This window comes from Salvelinus alpinus, chromosome 3 (genome assembly GCF_045679555.1).
Source record: "Salvelinus alpinus chromosome 3, SLU_Salpinus.1, whole genome shotgun sequence".
In the NCBI taxonomy this organism is placed as follows: domain Eukaryota; kingdom Metazoa; phylum Chordata; class Actinopteri; order Salmoniformes; family Salmonidae; genus Salvelinus; species Salvelinus alpinus.
This window is the reverse complement of record NC_092088.1, coordinates 110,374,130-110,396,267: the sequence shown is the minus strand read 5'-3', so window position 1 is coordinate 110,396,267 and position 22,138 is coordinate 110,374,130. Positions and strand designations below refer to the sequence as shown.

The following is a 22,138-nucleotide window of genomic DNA, read 5'->3' as shown; positions in this document are numbered from 1 at the left end:
ATATAAGTAGACAATGAATATCCCTTTGAGCATGGTGAAGTTATTAATTACACTTTGGATGGTGTATCAATACACCCAGTCAATACAAATATACAGGCTTCCTTCTTTTCACTCTGTCATTTAGGTTAGTATTGTGGAGTAACTACAATGTTGTTGATCCATCCTCAGTTTCCTCCTATCACAGCCATTAAACTCTGTAACTGGTTTAAATTCACCATCGGGCTCATGGTGAAATCCCTGAGCGGTTTCCTTCCTCTCCGGCAACTGAGTTAGGAAGGATGCCTCTACAGAATACAAATATTCCAAAACATGCTTCCTGTTTGAAACAAGGAACTAAAGTAATACTGGAAAAAATGTGGCTAAGCAATTAACTTTTTGTCCTGAATACAACGTGTTATGTTTGGGGCAAATACAATACAGTATATCACTAAGTGCCACTCTTTATATTTTCAATCATAGTTGTGGCTGCATCATGTTATGGGTATGCTTGTAATCGGTATGGACTAAGGAGTTTTTTAGGATACAAAAGAAATGGAATGGAGCTAAGCACAGGCAAAATCCCAGAGGAAAAACCTGGTTCAGTCTGCTTTCCACCAGACACTGGGAGATGAATTCTTCTTTCAGCTGGACAATAACCTAAAACACAAGGAGTTACTTACCAAGAAGACAGTGAATGTTCCTGAGAGGCCGAGTTACAGTTTTGACTTAAATCTGCTTGAAAATCTACGGCAAGACTTGAAAATGGTTGTCTTGCAATGAACAACAACCAATTTGACAGAGCTTGAAGAATTTGTTAAAGATTAATATATATTGTACAATCCACGTGTGCAAAGCTCTTAGAGACTTACCCAGAAACACTCACAGCTGTAATCATTGCCAAAGGTGATTCGAACATGTATTGACTCTGTCTGTCCTTGCAAATCATTTACGTTTCCTTGCTCCTGTTAGCATTTAGCTAGTGTCCGCTATTGGGAATTCACTAGTACTTGGTTAGCATTTAGCTAATATCCGCTATTGGGAATTCACTAGTACTTGGTTAGCATTTAGCTAATGTCCGCTATTGGGAATTCACTAGTACTTGGTTAGCATTTGTTAGCATTTACTTTTTTTATTTGTTTACGTTTTGAAATAAATATTGGCCCTTGGATGCACTGTCTGTAATACTGTATACTCCGGGAGGTCTCTGGTAAAGGAACGGTATGAAGCTGTGTTAATGTAGATACTGTCTAGTGACAACAGTAGGATCGGTAATGTGACTAACTCACTGTCTGTAATACTGTATACTCTGGTAGGTCTCTGGTAAAGGAACGGTATGAAGCTGTGTTAATGTAGATACTGTCTAGTGACAACAGTAGGATCGGTAATGTGACTAACTCACTGTCTGTAATACTGTGTACTCCGGGAGGTCTCTGGTAAAGGAACGGTATGAAGCTGTGTTAATGTAGATACTGTCTAGTGACATCGGTGTGACTAACTCACTGTCTGTAATACTGTATACTCCGGGAGGTCTCTGGTAAAGGAACGGTATGAAGCTGTGTTAATGTAGATACTGCCTAGTGACAACAGTAGGATCGGTAATGTGACTAACTCACTGTCTGTAATACTGTGTACTCCGGGAGGTCTCTGGTAAAGGAACGGTATGAAGCTGTGTTAATGTAGATACTGTCTAGTGACATCGGTGTGACTAACTCACTGTCTGTAATACTGTATACTCCGGGAGGTCTCTGGTAAAGGAACGGTATGAAGCTGTGTTAATGTAGATACTGCCTAGTGACAACAGTAGGATCGGTAATGTGACTAACTCACTGTCTGTCTGAAACCATCTGGTGCTGCCACCTCTCTGTTCTCCTCCAACTCTACCTCTCACTCACAGTTACATCCCAGCCAGGTAGCCAATGACAGCCTCTTTCTCTACGTGTTCCAACCAATCACAGCCTCCTCCTGCTCTTTTTACACATGGCACAGCTATGAGAGAGCCTCAGCCCCGCCTCCTCCTCATCATTAAATATTCAACCACTGCAGTCCCTGCCTCACTCTCTCAGTCTCTCCGTCTCAGCCTCTGTCTCTACCAGGGCACATAGAGAATACGTACAGCACTGCATGGGATGGCTGAGGATGACAACAATACAGTAATCTACCTCCTCTCTACCTGTCTGTAGAACCAGTAATCTACCTATCCCCTCCTCTGTACCTGTCTGTAGAACCAGTAATCTACCTATCCCCTCCTCTGTACCTGTCTGTAGAACCAGTAATCTACCTATCCCCTCCTCTGTACCTGTCTGTAGAACCAGTAATCTACCTATCCCCTCCTCTCTACCTGTCTGTAGAACCAGTAATCTACCTATCCCCTCCTCTCTACCTGTCTGTAGCTTGTTGCTCCATAAACTGCAGTCTTGACCTTCATACTCTTCCTCCTCCTCGTCTCTACCGTCAGATATGAGTCTGGACACTCACCTAGTTCCTCCTCCTCGTCTCTACCGTCAGATATGAGTCTGGACACTCACCTAGTTCCTCCTCCTCGTCTCTACCGTCAGATATGAGTCTGGACACTCACCTAGTTCCTCCTCCTCGTCTCTACCGTCAGATATGAGTCTGGACACTCACCTAGTTCCTCCTCCTCGTCTCTACCGTAAGATATGAGTCTGAACACTCACCTTGTTCCTCCTCCTCGTCTCTACCGTCAGATATGAGTCTGGACACTCACCTAGTTCCTCCTCCTCGTCTCTACCGTCAGATATGAGTCTGGACACTCACCTAGTTCCTCCTCCTCGTCTCTACCGTCAGATATGAGTCTGGACACTCACCTAGTTCCTCCTCCTCGTCTCTACCGTCAGATATGAGTCTGGACACTCACCTAGTTCCTCCTCCTCATCTCTACCGTCAGATATGAGTCTGGACACTCACCTAGTTCCTCCTCCTCGTCTCTACCGTCAGATATGAGTCTGGACACTCACTTAGTTCCTCCTCCTCGTCTCTACCGTCAGATATGAGTCTGGACACTTACCTAGTACCTCCTCCTCGTCTCTACCGTCAGATATGAGTCTGGACACTCACCTAGTTCCTCCTCCTCGTCTCTACCGTCAGATATGAGTCTGAACATTCACCTAGCTCTCTCTCTGTCTCTCTCTCTGTCTCTCTCTCTCCCTGTTTGCACTGATCTGCACACAAGCATTTCCCCATCAGGAGCATCTCTGTCCCTCCCCTTCATCCTCCTCTCCCTCCTCCTCCTCTCCCTCCTCCTCTCTCCCCTCCCTCCACCCCTTCCTTCCTTCCTTCCTCAATGAGCATCTTTGTTATCTCCTCCCCTCCCCTCCCCTCTCCTCTTCTTCCCTCTCCTCCCCTCTCCTTCACTCAGGCACTTCCAGCTGCTGGTGTAACACTGCCTCCCAGTCTCAGCTGCCTCTCTCTCTCTCTCCTTCCTACTCGATCTCTCTCTGCCCTACCTACTTCCCTTCCTCTCATTCCATTGCCTGTCCTGTCTGAGGGATGCTGCGTTGGGAGAAGGGAATGTGATGGGTAGTGGTTCAGGTAGGGCCAGGAGCCACATGAAGACATCAGCAGGCGAGAGGAGAGAGAGAGCTGGTTCTGTTTTTCTAGAGACTGATCTGGCCGTGTGTCTGCTGCCAGACTCAGTCTTCCTCCTGGATACTACAACACTGGACCACACCACTCAGGGAGGAGCAGCTTGGTCTGTTTTATTTTCCCTGCTACCTAGCTAACTAGCTAGCGTTACTACCTCTGCTGCTGTCCTGAGAGAGAGCATCATCACACCATCACCACCCAGCCCTCCTCCCTGATACGACAGGAGCTGCTTCCAGACCTGGTAGGATACTATACTACAGAGAGGAGCTGCTTCCAGACCTGGTAGGATACTATACTACAGAGAGGAGCTGCTTCCAGACCTGGTAGGATACTATACTACAGAGAGGAGCTGCTTCCAGACCTGGTAGGATACTATACTACAGAGAGGAGCTGCTTCCAGACCTGGTAGGATACTATACTACAGAGAGGAGCTGTTTCCAGACCTGGTAGGTCCCTCCTGCTATCCTGCTCTATAAGGATATCAGCCAGCTCCATCACAGCTCCCCAGCACCATGGCTCAGGCTGCATCTCAGATCAAGAAGAGAGCGATTGTGGACACCTCCGTTGAGGACGAGAAGCTTAAGAAGAGGAAGATCAGACAAGCCCAACGGCAGCTGAAGAAAAAGGTACAGGAGAAGGAGAGGACAGAGAGAGGAAGAGGAGGAGAGGAGGAGAGGACAGAGAGAGGAAGAGGAGAGGAGGAGGAGGAGGGACTGAGTTAAGCTCAGAGTCTCCCGGTGCTCTCATTCCTTTGTCCTGGTTCCTTTCCTCCACGGAGCTCGGCAGCATGCTTCACACTGTGTGGGTGGGCTCTTAGTGGGGAGCGGGACAGGCACGGGGGAGAAGCACGGGGGAGGAGAGGCATGGGAGGAGGAGAGACACAGGGGAGGAGGAGAGACACAGGGGAGGAGGAGAGGAGGGGAGGAGGAGAGACACGGGGGAGGAGGAGAGACACAGGGGAGGAGGAGAGACACAGGGGAGGAGGAGAGACACGGGGGAGGAGGAGAGACACGGGGGAGGAGGAGAGACACGGGGGAGGAGGAGAGACAGGGGAGGAGAAGAGACAGGGGAGGAGAAGAGACAGGGGAGGAGAAGAGACACGGGGGAGGAGGAGAGACAGGGGAGGAGAAGAGACACGGGGGAGGAGGAGAGACACGGGGGAGGAGGAGAGACACAGGGGAGGAGGAGAGACAGGGGAGGAGAAGAGACACAGGGGAGGAGGAGAGACAGGGGAGGAGAAGAGACACAGGGGAGGAGGAGAGGCACGGGGGAGAAGCACGGGGAAGGAGGAGAGACACAGGGGAGGAGGGGAGGAGGAGAGACACGGGGGAGGAGGAGAGGAGGGGAGGAGGAGAGACACGGGGGAGGAGGAGAGACACAGGGGAGGAGGAGAGACACAGGGGAGGAGGAGAGACACGGGGGAGGAGGAGAGACACGGGGGAGGAGGAGAGACAGGGGAGGAGAAGAGACAGGGGAGGAGAAGAGACACGGGGGAGGAGGAGAGACAGGGGAGGAGAAGAGACACGGGGGAGGAGGAGAGACACGGGGGAGGAGGAGAGACACAGGGGAGGAGGAGAGACAGGGGAGGAGAAGAGACACAGGGGAGGAGAAGAGACACAGGGGAGGAGAAGAGACACAGGGGAGGAGGAGAGGCACGGGGGAGAAGCACGGGGAAGGAGGAGAGACACAGGGGAGGAGGAGAGACACGGGGGAGGAGGAGAGACAGGGGAGGAGAAGAGACACAGGGGAGGAGGAGAGGCACGGGGGAGAAGCACGGGGAAGGAGGAGAGACACAGGGGAGGAGGAGAGACACGGGGGAGGAGGAGAGACACAGGGGAGGAGGAGAGACACAGGGGAGGAGGAGAGACAGGGGAGGAGGAGAGACAGGGGAGGAGGAGAGACACGGGGGAGGAGGAGAGGCACGGGGGAGAAGCACGGGGAAGGAGAGACATGGGAGGAGGAGAGACATGGGACAGTAGGACAGAGTTAGCAGGTGTAGAGAGACATGGGACAGTAGAGGGGACTGTGCTCTCTCAGTCTCTCTCAGCCTCTCTCAGCCATTCTCTCTCTCAGCCTCTCTCAGCCTCTCTCAGCCTCTCTCAGCCATTCTCTCTCTCAGCTTCTCTCAGCCTCTCAGCCTCTCTCAGCCTCTCAGTCTCTCTCAGCCTCTCTCAGCCTCTCAGCCACTCTCAGCCTCTCTCAGCCTCTCTCAGCCTCTCTCAGTCTCTCTCAGCCTCTTTCAGCCTCTTTCAGCCTCTTTCATTCTCTCTCGCAGCACTTTCAGCCTCTCTCAGTCTCTCTCAGCCTCTCTCAGTCTCTCTCAGCCTCTCTCAGCCTCTCAGTGTCTCTCAGCCTCTCTCAGTCTCTCTCAGCCTCTTTCAGTCTCTTTCATTCTCTCTCAGCCTCTCAGTCTCTCTCAGCCTCTCTCTCTCAGCCTCTCCCAGCCTCTCTGTTGCTCCGTGTGGCATGGTGCTGCTTGTTTCCGTGGTATCAGCCTGAGGAATCCTCACCTGTTTATCAAAAGGTTTAGCGTGGTGTGCTGTGTTGTAGTGTGGTGGATGGACTGCAGCGATGCTGGTTAGTAATATAGACGTAGCTCTCTGCCAGTAATACAGTATCACAGGCACGCCTCCAGCCTCCAGGCTAATTAACAGGAGAGAGAGTTGAACAGGGCTGGTGGGTACGGCACGAGACATAGTGTGGTCTTCTATCTCCATGGTGTTCCACGTCTGTGATCTTCTAACTCCATGGTGTTCCATGTCTGTGATCTTCTAACTCCATGGTGTTCCCGTCTGTGGTCTTCTAACTCCATGGTGTTCCCGTCTGTGGTCTTCTATCTCCATGGTGTTCCATGTCTGTGATCTTCTAACTCCATGGTGTTCCCGTCTGTGGTCTTCTAACTCCATGGTGTTCCCGTCTGTGATCTTCTAACTCCATGGTGTTCCCGTCTGTGATCTTCTAACTCCATGGTGTTCCACGTCTGTGATTTTCTATCTCCATGGTGTTCCATGTCTGTGATCTTCTAACTACATGGTGTTCCCGTCTGTGATCTTCTAACTCCATGGTGTTCCACGTCTGTGATCTTCTAACTCCATGGTGTTCCCGTCTGTGGTCTTCTAACTCCATGGTGTTCCCGTCTGTGATCTTCTAACTCCATGGTGTTCCCGTCTGTGATCTTCTAACTCCATGGTGTTCCATGTCTGTGATCTTCTAACTCCATGGTGTTCCACGTCTGTGATCTTCTATCTCCATGGTGTTCCCGTCTGTGATCTTCTATCTCCATGGTGTTCCCGTCTGTGATCTTCTATCTTCATGGTGTTCCCGTCTGTGATCTTCTAACTCCATGGTGTTCCACGTCTGTGATCTTCTATCTCCATGGTGTTCCACGTCTGTGATCTTCTAACTCCATGGTGTTCCACGTCTGTGATCTTCTATCTCCATGGTGTTCCACGTCTGTGCTCTTCTATCTCCATGGTGTTCCACGTCTGTGATCTTCTAACTCCATGGTGTTCCACGTCTGTGATCTTCTAACTCCATGGTGTTCCATGTCTCCATGGTGTTCCACGTCTGTGATCTTCTAACTCCATGGTGTTCCACGTCTGTGATCTTCTAACTCCATGGTGTTCCACGTCTGTGATCTTCTATCTCCATGGTGTTCCACGTCTGTGATCTTCTAACTCCATGGTGTTCCACGTCTGTGATCTTCTATCTCCATGGTGTTCCACGTCTGTGATCTTCTTCATGTTCACATTGTCATTTCCTCTTTGTCATATAGCTTGTGGTGTAAACAGACTCTGTGTTGCTCCTGAAGCTCCGTCCCTCCCTCCCTCCCTCCCTCCCTCCCTCCCTCCCTCCCTCCTCTTAACCCTGTTTATTCCACCACTGTTACCTTCCCTTTCATCTGACAGCCAAAACCATAATGATGTACACCAGAACCCTGACCAATGGAGATTGGTCATGGTCTGGTCATGGTCCTATAGGATTCCTAGTCGGACTCTGTTAAAACAGCTGGTATGAGCTTTCCCACACATATCTAATCTATATGCATGTGGAGTGAAGGGGAGGGGTCTCTACCATCTCTACCATCATTAATAGGTCTCTACCATCAGTAATGGGTCTCTACCATCAGTAATGGGTCTCTACCATCAGTAATGGGTCTCTACCATCAGTAATGGGACTCTACCATCTCTACCATCAGTAATGGGTCTCTACCATCAGTAATGAGCCTCTACCATCAGTAATGGGTCTCTACCATCATCCACCTCTGGCCTGCTCGCCTCCCTACCTCTGAGGAAGTACAGTTCCCGCTCAGCCCAGTCAAAACTGTTCGCTGCTCTGGCACCCCAATGGTGGAACAAACTCCCTCACGACGCCAGGTCAGCGGAGTCAATCACCACCTTCCGGAGACACCTGAAACCCCACCTCTTTAAGGAATACCTAGGATAGGATAAAGTAATCCTTCTAACCCCCCCCTCCCCCTTAAAAGAGTTAGATGCACTATTGTAAAGTGTTTGTTCCACTGGATATCATAAGGTGAATGCACCAATTTGTAAGTCGCTCTGGATAAGAGCGTCTGCTAAATGACTTAAATGTAAATGTAAATGTAATGAGCCTCTACCATCAGTAATGGGTCTCTACCATCTCTACCATCAGTAATGGGTCTCTACCATCTCTACCATCAGTAATGGGTCTCTACCATCAGTAATGAGCCTCTACCATCAGTAATGGGTCTCTACCATCTCTACCATCTCTACCATCAGTAATGGGTCTCTACCATCAGTAATGGGTCTCTACCATCAGTAATGAGCCTCTACCATCAGTAATGGGTCTCTACCATCAGTAATGGGTCTCTACATTCAGTAATGAGCCTCTACCATCAGTAATGGGTCTCTACCATCTCTACCATCAGTAATGGGTCTCTACCATCAGTAATGGGTCTCTACCATCAGTAATGGGTCTCTACCATCTCTACCATCAGTAATGGGTCTCCACCATCAGTAATGGGTCTCTACCATCAGTAATGAGTCTCTACCATCAGTAATGGGTCTCCACCATCAGTAATGAGTCTCTACCATCAGTAATGAGTCTCTACCATCAGTAATGGGTCTCTACCATCAGTAATGAGTCTCTACCATCAGTAATGGGTCTCTACCATCAGTAATGAGTCTCTACCATCAGTAATGGATCTCTACCATCAGTAATGAGTCTCTACCATCAGTAATTGGTCTCTACCATCAGTAATGAGCCTCTACCATCAGTAATGGGTCTCCACCATCAGTAATGGGTCTCTACCATCAGTAATGAGCCTCTACCATCAGTAATGGGTCTCTACCATCAGTAATGGGTCTCTACCATCAGTAATGGGTCTCTACCATCAGTAATGAGTCTCTACCATCAGTAATGAGCCTCTACCATCAGTAATGGGTCTCTACCATCTCTACCATCAGTAATGGGTCTCTACCATCTTTACCATCAGTAATGGGTCTCTACCATCTCTACCATCAGTAATGGGTCTCTACCATCTTTACCATCAGTAATGGGTCTCTACCATCTGGGTCTCTACCATCAGTAATGGGTCTCTACCATCAGTAATGGGTCTCTACCATCAGTAATGAGTCTCTACTATCAGTAATGGGTCACTACCATCAGTAATGGGTCTCTACCATCAGTAATGAGTCTCTACCATCAGTAATGAGCCTCTACCATCAGTAATGGGTCTCTACCATCAGTAATGGGTCTCCACCATCAGTAATGGGTCTCTACCATCAGTAATGGGTCTCTACCATCAGTAATGGGTCTCTACCATCAGTAATGGGTCTCTACCATCAGTAATGGGTCTCTACCATCAGTAATGGATCTTTACCATCAGTAATGAGTCTCTACCATCAGTAATGGGTCTCTACCATCTCTACCATCAGTAATGGATCTCTACCATCAGTAATGGGTCTCTACCATCAGTAATGGGTCTCTACCATCAGTAATGGGTCTCTACCATCTCTACCATCAGTAATGGGTCTCTACCATCAGTAATGGGTCTCTACCATCAGTAATGGATCTCTACCATCAGTAATGAGTCTCTACCATCAGTAATGGGTCTCTACCATTAGTAATGGGTCTCTACCATCAGTAATGGATCTCTACCATCAGTAATGGGTCTCTACCATCAGTAATGGATCTCTACCATCAGTAATGAGTCTCTACCATCAGTAATGGGTCTCTACCATCAGTAATGGGTCACTACCATCAGTAATGGATCTCTACCATCAGTAATGAGTCTCTACCATCAGTAATGAGTCTCTACCATCAGTAATGGGTCTCTACCATCAGTAATGGGTCTCTACCATCAGTAATGGGTCTCTACCATCAGTAATGAGTCTCTACCATCAGTAATGGATCTCTACCATCAGTAATGAGTCTCTACCATCAGTAATGAGTCTCTACCATCTGGTCCCGTGTGGCTCAGTTGGTAGAGCATGGCGCTTGCAATGCCAGGGTTGTGGGTTCATTCCCCACGGGGGGACCAGGATGAATATGTATGAACTTTCCAATTTGTAAGTCGCTCTGGATAAGAGCGTCTGCTAAATGACTTAAATGTTAAAATGTTAAATGTTAATGGGTCTCTACCATCAGTAATGAGTCTCTACCATCAGTAATGAGTCTCTACCATCAGTAATGGGTCTCTACCATCAGTAATGGGTCTCTACCATCAGTAATGGATCTCTACCATCAGTAATGGGTCTCTATGTATTTATATAGCCCTTCGTACATCAGCTAATATCTCGAAGTGCTGAACAGAAACCCAGCCTAAAACCCCAAACAGCAAGCAATGCAGATGTAGAAGCACGGTGGCTAGGAAAAACTCCCTAGAAAGAAACCTAGAGAGGAACCAGGCTATGAGGGGTGGCCAGTCCTCTTCTGGCTGTGCCGGGTGGAGATTATAACAGAACATGGCCAAGATGTTCAAATGTTCATAAATGACCAGCATGGTCAAATAATAATAATCACAGTAGTTGTCGAGGGTTCAGCAAGTCAGCACCTCAGGAGTAAATGTCAGTTGGCTTTTCATAGCCGATCATTGAGAGTATCTCTACCGCTCCTACGGTCTCTAGAGAGTTGGAAACAGCAGGTCTGGGACAGGTAGTACGTCCAGGTAGCACCATGCCAGCAGGAAGCAGTGTAGCTGGCTTGGCTGAGGGATGCTGAGTGAGGGAGAGAATGAAGGAGATGGAGCCTCCAGTGTCGGAGTAGCCTCAGCAGGGTCGTCAACAACCCGATGTTCTGGTTTTCAGGGGAAATGAAACAGAGAGCCTGTGACGTGACTTCTGCTTTTGGACGTTACCAAGGTGACACTCCATCTTCACTCCTCCTCATTTACTCCCCAGCAGTGTTGTTTCTTCATTTACTCCCCAGCAGTATTGTCTCCTCATTTACTCCCCAGCAGTGTTGTCTCCTCATTTACTCCCCAGCAGTGTTGTCTCCTCATTTACTCCCCAGCAGTGTTGTCTCCTCATTTACTCCCCAGCAGTGTTGTCTCCTCATTTACTCCCCAGCAGTGTTGTCTCCTCATTTACTCCCCAGCAGTGTTGTTTCCTCATTTACTCCCCAGCAGTGTTGTCTCCTCATTTACTCCCCAGCAGTGTTGTCTCCTCATTTACTCCCCAGCAGTGTTGTCTCCTCATTTACTCCCCAGCAGTGTTGTTTCCACATTTACTCCCCAGCAGTGTTGTCTCCTCATTTACTCCCCAGAAGTGTTGTCTCCTCATTTACTCCCCAGCAGTGTTGTCTCCTCATTTACTCCCCAGCAGTGTTGTCTCCTCATTTACTCCCCAGCAGTGTTGTCTCCTCATTTACTCCCCAGCAGTGTTGTCTCCTCATTTACTCCCCAGCAGTGTTGTTTCCTCATTTACTCCCCAGCAGTGTTGTCTCCTCATTTACTCCCCAGCAGTGTTGTTTCCTCATTTACTCCCCAGCAGTGTTGTTTCCACATTTACTCCCCAGCAGTGTTGTCTCCTCATTTACTCCCCAGCAGTGTTGTCTCCTCATTTACTCCCCAGCAGTGTTGTCTCCTCATTTACTCCCCAGCAGTGTTGTCTCCTCATTTACTCCCCAGCAGTGTTGTCTCCTCATTTACTCCCCAGCAGTGTTGTCTCCTCATTTACTCCCCAGCAGTGTTGTCTCCTCATTTACTCCCCAGCAGTGTTGTCTCCTCATTTACTCCCCAGCAGTGTTGTCTCCTCATTTACTTCCCAGCAGTGTTGTCTCCTCATTTACTCCCCAGCAGTGTTGTCTCCTCATTTACTCCCCAGCAGTGTTGTCTCCTCATTTACTCCCCAGCAGTGTTGTCTCCTCATTTACTCCCCAGCAGTGTTGTCTCCTCATTTACTCCCCAGCAGTGTTGTTTCCTCATTTACTCCCCAGCAGTGTTGTCTCCTCATTTACTCCCCAGCAGTGTTGTTTCCTCATTTACTCCCCAGCAGTGTTGTCTCCTCATTTACTCCCCAGCAGTGTTGTCTCCTCATTTACTCCCCAGCAGTGTTGTCTCCTCATTTACTCCCCAGCAGTGTTGTTTCCTCATTTACTCCCCAGCAGTGTTGTTTCCTCATTTACTCCCCAGCAGTGTTGTCTCCTCATTTACTCCCCAGCAGTGTTGTCTCCTCATTTACTCCCCAGCAGTGTTGTCTCCTCATTTACTCCCCAGCAGTGTTGTCTCCTCATTTACTCCCCAACAGTGTTGTTTCCTCATTTACTCCCCAGCAGTGTTGTTTCCTCATTTACTCCCCAGCAGTGTTGTCTCCTCATTTACTCCCCAGCAGTGTTGTCTCCTCATTTACTCCCCAGCAGTGTTGTCTCCTCATTTACTCCCCAGCAGTGTTGTCTCCTCATTTACTCCCCAGCAGTGTTGTCTCCTCATTTACTCCCCAGCAGTGTTGTCTCCTCATTTACTCCCCAGCAGTGTTGTTTCCTCATTTACTCCCCAGCAGTGTTGTCTCCTCATTTACTCCCCAGCAGTGTTGTCTCCTCATTTACTCCCCAGCAGTGTTGTTTCCTCATTTACTCCCCAGCAGTGTTGTTTCCTCATTTACTCCCCAGCAGTGTTGTTTCCTCATTTACTCCCCAGCAGTGTTGTTTCCTCATTTACTCCCCAGCAGTGTTGTCTCCTCATTTACTCCCCAGCAGTGTTGTTTCCTCATTTACTCCCCAGCAGTGTTGTTTCCTAATTTAATCCCCAGCAGTGTTGTTTCCACATTTACTCCCCAGCAGTGTTGTTTCCTCATTTACTCCCCAGCAGTGTTGTTTCCTCATTTACTCCCCAGCAGTGTTGTTTCCTCATTTACTCCCCAGCAGTGTTGTCTCCTCATTTACTCCCCAGCAGTGTTCTTTCCTCATTTACTCCCCAGCAGTGTTGTTTCCTCATTTACTCCCCAGCAGTGTTGTTTCCTCATTTACTCCCCAGCAGTGTTGTCTCCTCATTTACTCCCCAGCAGTGTTGTCTCCTCATTTACTCCCCAGCAGTGTTGTCTCCTCATTTACTCCCCAGCAGTGTTGTCTCCTCATTTACTCCCCAGCAGTGTTGTCTCCTCATTTACTCCCCAGCAGTGTTGTCTCCTCATTTACTCCCCAGCAGTGTTGTTTCCTCATTTACTCCCCAGCAGTGTTGTCTCCTCATTTACTCCCCAGCAGTGTTGTCTCCTCATTTACTCCCCAGCAGTGTTGTTTCCTCATTTACTCCCCAGCAGTGTTGTTTCCTCATTTACTCCCCAGCAGTGTTGTTTCCTCATTTACTCCCCAGCAGTGTTGTCTCCTCATTTACTCCCCAGCAGTGTTGTTTCCTCATTTACTCCCCAGCAGTGTTGTTTCCTAATTTAATCCCCAGCAGTGTTGTTTCCACATTTACTCCCCAGCAGTGTTGTTTCCTCATTTACTCCCCAGCAGTGTTGTTTCCTCATTTACTCCCCAGCAGTGTTGTTTCCTCATTTACTCCCCAGCAGTGTTGTCTCCTCATTTACTCCCCAGCAGTGTTGTCTCCTCATTTACTCCCCAGCAGTGTTGTTTCCACATTTACTCCCCAGCAGTGTTGTTTCTTCTCATCCAGACCAGAATGTGCTGTCGTTTAAGGTGTTTACACCTGCTACGTTAGGTTAGTGTCGGACTGGTCAAGGACAAATGCTTGTGACTGTTGTGCTGACTGACTGTATTGGTTTAGATATGAGTGATCTGTGACCCTGTATGTAGAAGTGCAGTATGGGAAACCTTACCTAGAGCAACCCTGTATGTAGAAGTGCAGTATGGGAAACCTTACCTAGAGCAACCCTGTATGTAGAAGTGCATTATGGGAAACCTTACCTAGAGCAACCCTGTATGTAGAAGTGCAGTATGGGAAACCTTACCTAGAACAACCCTGTATGTAGAAGTGCATTATGGGAAACCTTACCTAGAGCAACCCTGTATGTAGAAGTGCAGTATGGGAAACCTTACCTAGAGCAACCCTGTATGTTGAAGTGCAGTATGGGAAACCTTACCTAGAACAACCCTGTATGTAGAAGTGCATGATGGGAAACCTTACCTAGAACAACCCTGTATGTAGAAGTGCATGATGGGAAACCTTACCTAGAACAACCCTGTGAGACAAAGGGACAGAGATACCCCCAACCAGCCGAGCAGCCCTGCCTTGGTTATCTCTGTACTGCCCAACGAGCCAAGCAGCCCTGTCTTGGTTATCTCTGTACTGCCCAACGAGCCAAGCAGCCCTGCCTTGGTTATCTCTGTGCTGCCCAACCAGCCAAGCAGCCCTGCCTTGGTTATCTCTGTGCTCCCCAACCAGCCAAGCAGCCCTGCCTTGGTTATCTCTGTGCTCCCCAACCAGCCAAGCAGCCCTGCCTTGGTTATCTCTGTACTGCCCAATGAGCAAAGCAGCCCTGCCTTGGTTATCTCTGTGCTCCCCAACGAGCCAAGCAGCCCTGCCTTGGTTATCTCTGTGCTCCCCAACGAGCCAAGCAGCCCTGCCTTGGTTATCTCTGTGCTCCCCAACCAGCCAAGCAGCCCTGCCTTGGTTATCTCTGTACTCCCCAACGAGTCAAGCAGCCCTGCCTTGTTTATCTCTGTGCTGCCCAACCAGCCAAGCAGCCCTGCCTTGGTTATCTCTGTGCTCCCCAACCATCCAAGCAGCCCTGCCTTGGTTATCTCTGTACTGCCCAACGAGCCAAGCAGCCCTGCCTTGGTTATCTCTGTGCTCCCCAACCAGCCAAGCAGCCCTGCCTTGGTTATCTCTGTGCTCCCCAACGAGCCAAGCAGCCCTGCCTTGGTTATCTCTGTGCTGCCCAACCAGCCAAGCAGCCCTGCCTTGGTTATCTCTGTGCTCCCCAACGATCCAAGCAGCCCTGCCTTGGTTATCTCTGTGCTCCCCAACCAGCCAAGCAGCCCTGCCTTGGTTATCTCTGTGCTCCCCAACGAGCCAAGCAGCCCTGCCTTGGTTATCTCTGTGCTCCCCAACGAGCCAAGCAGCCCTGCCTTGGTTATCTCTGTGCTCCCCAACGAGCCAAGCAGCCCTGCCTTGGTTATCTCTGTACTGCCCAACGAGCCAAGCAGCCCTGCCTTGGTTATCTCTGTGCTCCCCAACCAGCCAAGCAGCCCTGCCTTGGTTATCTCTGTGCTGCCCAACCAGCCAAGCAGCCCTGCCTTGGTTATCTCTGTGCTCCTCAACGAGCCAAGCAGCCCTGCCTTGGTTATCTCTGTGCTCCCCAACCAGCCAAGCAGCCCTGCCTTGGTTATCTCTGTGCTCCCCAACCAGCCAAGCAGCCCTGCCTTGGTTATCTCTGTGCTCCCCAACCAGCCAAGCAGCCCTGCCTTGGTTATCTCTGTGCTGCCCAACCAGCCAAGCAGCCCTGCCTTGGTTATCTCTGTGCTGCCCAACCAGCCAAGCAGCCCTGCCTTGGTTATCTCTGTGTTCCCCAACGAGCCAAGCAGCCCTGCCTTGGTTATCTCTGTGCTCCCCAACCAGCCAAGCAGCCCTGCCTTGGTTATCTCTGTGCTGCCCAACCAGCCAAGCAGCCCTGCCTTGGTTATCTCTGTGCTGCCCAACGAGCCAAGCAGCCCTGCCTTGGTTATCTCTGTGCTGCCCAACCAGCCAAGCAGCCCTGCCTTGGTTATCTCTGTGCTGCCCAACCAGCCAAGCAGCCCTGCCTTGGTTATCTCTGTCCTCCCCAACGAGCCAAGCAGCCCTGCCTTGGTTATCTCTGTGCTCCCCAACCAGCCAAGCAGCCCTGCCTTGGTTATCTCTGTGCTGCCCAACCAGCCAAGCAGCCCTGCCTTGGTTATCTCTGTGCTCCCCAACCAGCCAAGCAGCCCTGCCTTGGTTATCTCTGTGCTCCCCAACCAGCCAAGCAGCCCTGCCTTGGTTATCTCTGTGCTGCCCAACCAGCCAAGCAGCCCTGCCTTGGTTATCTCTGTGCTGCCCAACGAGCCAAGCAGCCCTGCCTTGGCTAGCGGAAAGGGCATTCCGTGATCATTGTGTTGCCACAGCTGCCCACGCTGCAGAGCTGTCTGACCAAATCACTGTATTAGTAGTCCTTCAAAGTAGATAAGACAAACTTTCAAGACTTCTACTACTATCAATGGAGTAGAGCTTCCTCACATACTCTACCCCCCTCCGTCTCGTTTCCTCGCTGCTTTGTGTATGCTACATTCCTCTCTCATGCCTTCTGTGTGTGGTGCTGGGAAGATTAGGTGCAATGGTTTCTGGCCATTGTAGTTAATTACTACTTTTCTGCGCTGAACTAGGTTGAATATTTGCCTTTTGAAAACTACAACTCCCTACAGCGTCCCACAGTTTGTTCTTGATTTGATGTCTCTTGTGCTTGATAGGATTTGTCTCTCTATGTCTCTCTCTCGCTCTCTCTCGTTCTCTCTCTCTCTCTCTCTCTAGTTCTCTCTCTCTCTCTAGTTCTCTCTCTCTAGTTCTCTCTCTCTCTCTCTCTCTCTCTCTCTCTCTCTCTCTCTCTCTCTCTCTCTCTCTCTAGTTCTCTCTCTCTCTCTAGTTCTCTCTCTCTCTCTCTCTCTCTCTCTCTCTCTCTCTCTCTCTCTCTCTCTCTCTCTCTCTCTCTCTCTCTCTCTGTCAATATCAATTTCAATTGAAGGGGCTTTATTGTCATGGGAAACATATGTTAACATTGCCAAAGCAAGTGAAGTAGATAATCAACAAAAGTGAAATAAACAATACAAATTAACAGTAAACATTACACTCACAGAAGTTCCAAAATAAGAAAGACATTTCAAATGTCATATTATGTGCAAATAGTTCACTGGTTGACCTTTTCTTGTGGCAACAGGTCACACATCTTGCTGCTGTGATGGCACACTGTGGTATTTCACTCAATAGATATGGGAGTTTATCAAAATTGGGTTTGTTTTCTAATTCTTTGTGGGTCTGTGTAATCTGAGGGAAATATGTCTCTCTAATATGGTCATACATTTGGCAGGAGGTGAGGAAGTGCAGCTCAGTTTCCACCTCATTTTGTGGGCAGTGTGCACATAGCCTGTCTTCTCTTGAGAGCCAGGTCTGCCTACGGCGGCCTTTCTCAATAGCAAGGCTATGCTCACTGAGTCTGTACATAGTCAAAGCTTTCCTTCAGTTTGGGTCAGTCACAGTGGTCAGGTATTCTGCCACTGTGTACTCTCTGTTTAGGGACAAATAGCATTCTAGTTTGCTCAGTTTTTTTGTTAATTCTTTCCAATGTGTCAAGTAATTATCTTCTTGTTTTCTCATGATTTGGTCTAATTGTGTTGTTGTCCTGGGGCTCTGTGCGGTGTGTTTGTGTTTGTGAACAGAGCCCCAGGACCAGCTTGCTTAGGGGACTCTTCTCCAGGTTCATCTCTCTGTAGGTGATGGCTTTGTTATGGAAGGTTTGGGAATCGCCTCCTTTTAGGTGGTTGTAGAATTTAATGGCTCTTTTCTGGATTTTGATAATTAGAGGGTATCGGCCTAATTCTGCTCTGCATTATTTGGTGTTTTACGTTGTACACGGAGGATATTTTTGCAGAATTCTGCATGCAGAGTCTCAATTTGGTGTTTGTCCCATTTAGTGAATTCTTGGTTGGTGAGCGGACCCCAGACCTCACAACCATAAAGGGCAATGGGTTCTATAACCGATTCAAGTATTTTTAGCCAGATCCTAATTGGCATGTTGAATTTGATGTTCCTTTTGATGGCATAGAACACCCTTCTTGCCTTGTCTCTCAGCTCGTTCACAGCTTTGTGGAAGTTACCTGTGGCTCTGATGTTTAGGCCAAGGTATGTATAGGTTTTTTGTGTGCTCTAGGGCAACAGTGTCTAGATGGAATTTGTATTTGTGGTCTTCTCTCTCTCTGTCTCTCTCTCTCTCTTTCTCTTTCTCTCTCTCTCTTCAAGACTTCTACTATTATCAATGGAGTAGAGCTTCCTCACAAACTCTACCCCTCTCCGTCTCGTTTCCTCGCTGCGTTGCTACATTCCTCTCTCATGCCTTCTGTGTGTGGTGCTGGGAAGAATACGTGCAAGGGTTTCTGGCCATTGTAGTTAATTACCACTTTTCTGCGCTGAACTAGGTTGAATATTTGCCTTTTGAAAACTACAACTCCCTACAGCGTCCCACAGTTTGTTCTTGATTTGATGTCTCTTGTGCTTGATAGGATTTGTCTCTCTATGTCTCTCTCTCTCTCTCTCTCGTTCTCTCTCTCTCTCTCTCTCTAGTTCTCTCTCTCTCTCTCTCTCTCTCTCTCTCTCTCTCGTTCTCTCTCTCTGTCTCTCTCTCTTTCTCTCTCTCTCTCTCTGTCTCTCTCTCTTTCTCTCTTGGTCCCAAGCAGATCTTCGGTCCCTTCAGAATGTACAGTTCCTCTTCATTTCTGATCTATATATATATATCTCTATACTACAGTCATGTCATCTCTCTACTGAGATATAATACTGTATCAGCCCATCTGATTAACTAGTTAACTAGTCCCTTCATCTCTCTACTGAGATACAGTACTGTATCAGCCCATCTGATTAACTAGTTAACTAGTCCCTTCATCTCTCTACTGAGATACAATACTGTATCAGCCCATCTGATTAACTAGTTAACTAGTCCCTTCATCTCTCTACTGAGATACAATACTGTATCAGCCCATATGATTAACTAGTTAACTAGTCCCTTCATCTCTCTACTGAGATACAATACTGTATCAGCCCATCTGATTAACTAGTTAACTAGTCCCTTCATCTCTCTACTGAGATACAGTACTGTATCAGCCCATCTGATTAACTAGTTAACTAGTTAACTAGTCCCTTCATCTCTCTACTGAGATACAGTACTGTATCAGCCCATCTGATTAACTAGTTAACTAGTCCCTTCATCTCTCTACTGAGATACAGTACTGTATCAGCCCATCTGGTTAACTAGTTAACTAGTCCCTTCATCTCTCTACTGAGATACAGTACTGTATCAGCCCATCTGATTAACTAGTTAACTAGTCCCTTTATCTCTCTACTGAGATACAGTACTGTATCAGCCCATCTGATTAACTAGTTAACTAGTCCCTTCATCTCTCTACTGAGATACAGTACTGTATCAGCCCATCTGATTAACTAGTTAACTAGTCCCTTCATCTCTCTACTGAGATACAGTACTGTATCAGCCCATCTGATTAACTAGTTAACTAGTTAACTAGTCCCTTCATCTCTCTACTGAGATACAGTACTGTATCAGCCCATCTGATTAACTAGTTAACTAGTCCTTTCATCTCTCTACTGAGATACAGTACTGTATCAGCCCATCTGGTTAACTAGTTAACTAGTCCCTTCATCTCTCTACTGAGATACAGTACTGTATCAGCCCATCTGATTAACTAGTTAACTAGTTAACTAGTCCCTTCATCTCTCTACTGAGATACAGTACTGTATCAGCCCATCTGATTAACTAGTTAACTAGTCCCTTCATCTCTCTACTGAGATACAGTACTGTATCAGCCCATCTGGTTAACTAGTTAACTAGTCCCTTCATCTCTCTACTGAGATACAGTACTGTATCAGCCCATCTGATTAACTAGTTAACTAGTCCCTTCATCTCTCTACTGAGATACAATACTGTATCAGCCCATCTGATTAACTAGTTAACTAGTCCCTTCATCTCTCTACTGAGATACAATACTGTATCAGCCCATCTGATTAACTAGTTAACTAGTCCCTTTATCTCTCTACTGAGATACAGTACTGTATCAGCCCATCTGATTAACTAGTTAACTAGTCCCTTCATCTCTCTACTGAGATACAGTACTGTATCAGCCCATCTGATTAACTAGTTAACTAGTCCCTTCATCTCTCTACTGAGATACAGTACTGTATCAGCCCATCTGATTAACTAGTTAACTAGTCCCTTCATCTCTCTACTGAGATACAGTACTGTATCAGCCCATCTGATTAACTAGTTAACTAGTCCCTTCATCTCTACTGAGATACAGTACTGTATCAGCCCATCTGATTAACTAGTTAACTAGTCCCTTCATCTCTACTGAGATACAGTACTGTATCAGCCCATCTGATTAACTAGTTAACTAGTCCCTTCATCTCTCTACTGAGATACAGTACTGTATCAGCCCATCTGATTAACTAGTTAACTAGTCCCTTCATCTCTACTGAGATACAGTACTGTATCAGCCCATCTGATTAACTAGTTAACTAGTCCCTTCATCTCTACTGAGATACAGTACTGTATCAGCCCATCTGATTAACTAGTTAACTAGTCCCTTCATCTCTACTGAGATACAGTACTGTATCAGCCCATCTGATTAACTAGTTAACTAGTCCCTTTATCTCTCTACTGAGATACAGTACTGTATCAGCCCATCTGATTAACTAGTTAACTAGTCCCTTCATCTCTCTACTGAGATACAGTACTGTATCAGCCCATCTGATTAACTAGTTAACTAGTCCCTTCATCTCTACTGAGATACAGTACTGTATCAGCCCATCAGATTAACTAGTTAACTAGTCCCTTCATCTCTCTACTGAGATACAGTACTGTATCAGCCCATCTGATTAACTAGTTAACTAGTCCCTTCATCTCTCTACTGAGATACAATACTGTATCAGCCCATCTGATTAACTAGTTAACTAGTCCCTTCATCTCTACTGAGATACAGTACTGTATCAGCCCATCTGATTAACTAGTTAACTAGTCCCTTCATCTCTCTACTGAGATACAATACTGTATCAGCCCATCTGATTAACTAGTTAACTAGTCCCTTCATCTCTCTACTGAGATACAGTACTGTATCAGCCCATCTGATTAACTAGTTAACTAGTCCCTTCATCTCTACTGAGATACAGTACTGTATCAGCCCATCTGATTAACTAGTTAACTAGTCCCTTCATCTCTACTGAGATACAGTACTGTATCAGCCCATCTGATTAACTAGTTAACTAGTCCCTCCGTTAAGCATCCCCTTCTTTGTTCAAGCTGAGCTGAAGCCCTTTCTCTCTGACCAGTAGAGAGGTTTGGAGGTCGGACCATGCAGGGCTCTCGCTCTCTAAAACAGAAGCACTGAGTGGAGGAAGATACACTCTTAACACTATGACTGGCATGAATTATAGAACCCATCAGAGGAGATGAGACGAGGACAGAGGGAAGGAGAGGAGAAGAGAGAGGAGAGGAAAGAAGAGGAGAGGAAAGGAAAGGAGCAGAGAGGAGGAGAGGAGGGGAGGAAGGAGAGAGGAGCGAGAGGAGAGAGGAGGGGAGGAAGGAGAGAGGAGGGGAGGAAGGAGAGAGAGGAGGGAGAGGAAAGGAGTGAAGAGGAGGGGAGGAAGGAGAGATGAGGGCGAGGAGAGGAAAGGAGTGGAGTGGAGGGGAAGAAGGAGAGGAGAGATGAGGGCGAGGAGAGGAAAGGAGTGGAGGGGAGGAAGGAGAGATGAGGGCGAGGAGAGGAAAGGAGTTGACGGGAGGGGAGGAGAGAGGAGGAGAGGAAGAGGAGCAGCCCCAACCTCACTGCTCCAGCACAACGCTCCACCATGCAGTGGAAACGAGGCTCTGTGATTGGTGCAGGGCCTGGCGGGGGGTAGAGAAGTATTCCACGCCCACGCACAGTAACACAGGGAGGGAGAGAGAGAAGAGGAAAGAGGGGGACAGAAGAGAGAAATGAGCTAGAGAGAGAGAGAGAGACAGAGAGGAGTGTGTGGTAAACAAGGTGCTGGTATTTTGGGGGAAACTGAATGTGAAGTCGTTTATCCTGCTGCAGGGCTTGTCTCTTTACTGCATCAACACAGAGAGAATAGAACTAACTAGGACAGCTTCAGCATTTACATAGAGGGGCTCATTATGATTATACTGTATCACTATCAAACACGCTGAGGGTTCTGGATCCTTCTTAATGGGTTGATAACACACTGTGTCACATGTTCCTGAGGGTTCTGGATCCTTCTTAATGGGTTGATAACACACTGAGGGTTCTGGATCCTTCTTAATGGGTTGATAACACACTGTATCACTATCAAACACACTGAGGGTTCTGGATCCTTCTTAATGGGTTGATAACACACTGTGTCACATGT

At 47.8% G+C, this 22,138-nt stretch overlaps 1 protein-coding gene across 1 annotated transcript in view; it reads left to right on the top strand.

Moving 5' to 3' along the window:
• Positions 1–3,044: 3,044 nt before the first annotated feature.
• Positions 3,045–22,138, top strand: part of LOC139569899 (ankyrin-3-like) — a 195,762-nt gene continuing 176,668 nt past the window's right edge. The window contains exon 1 of the mRNA XM_071391224.1: positions 3,045–4,208. Within this exon, the coding sequence (XP_071247325.1) occupies positions 4,095–4,208 (114 nt within the window). The 5' untranslated portion in view covers positions 3,045–4,094. The remainder of the gene's footprint in view (positions 4,209–22,138) is intronic.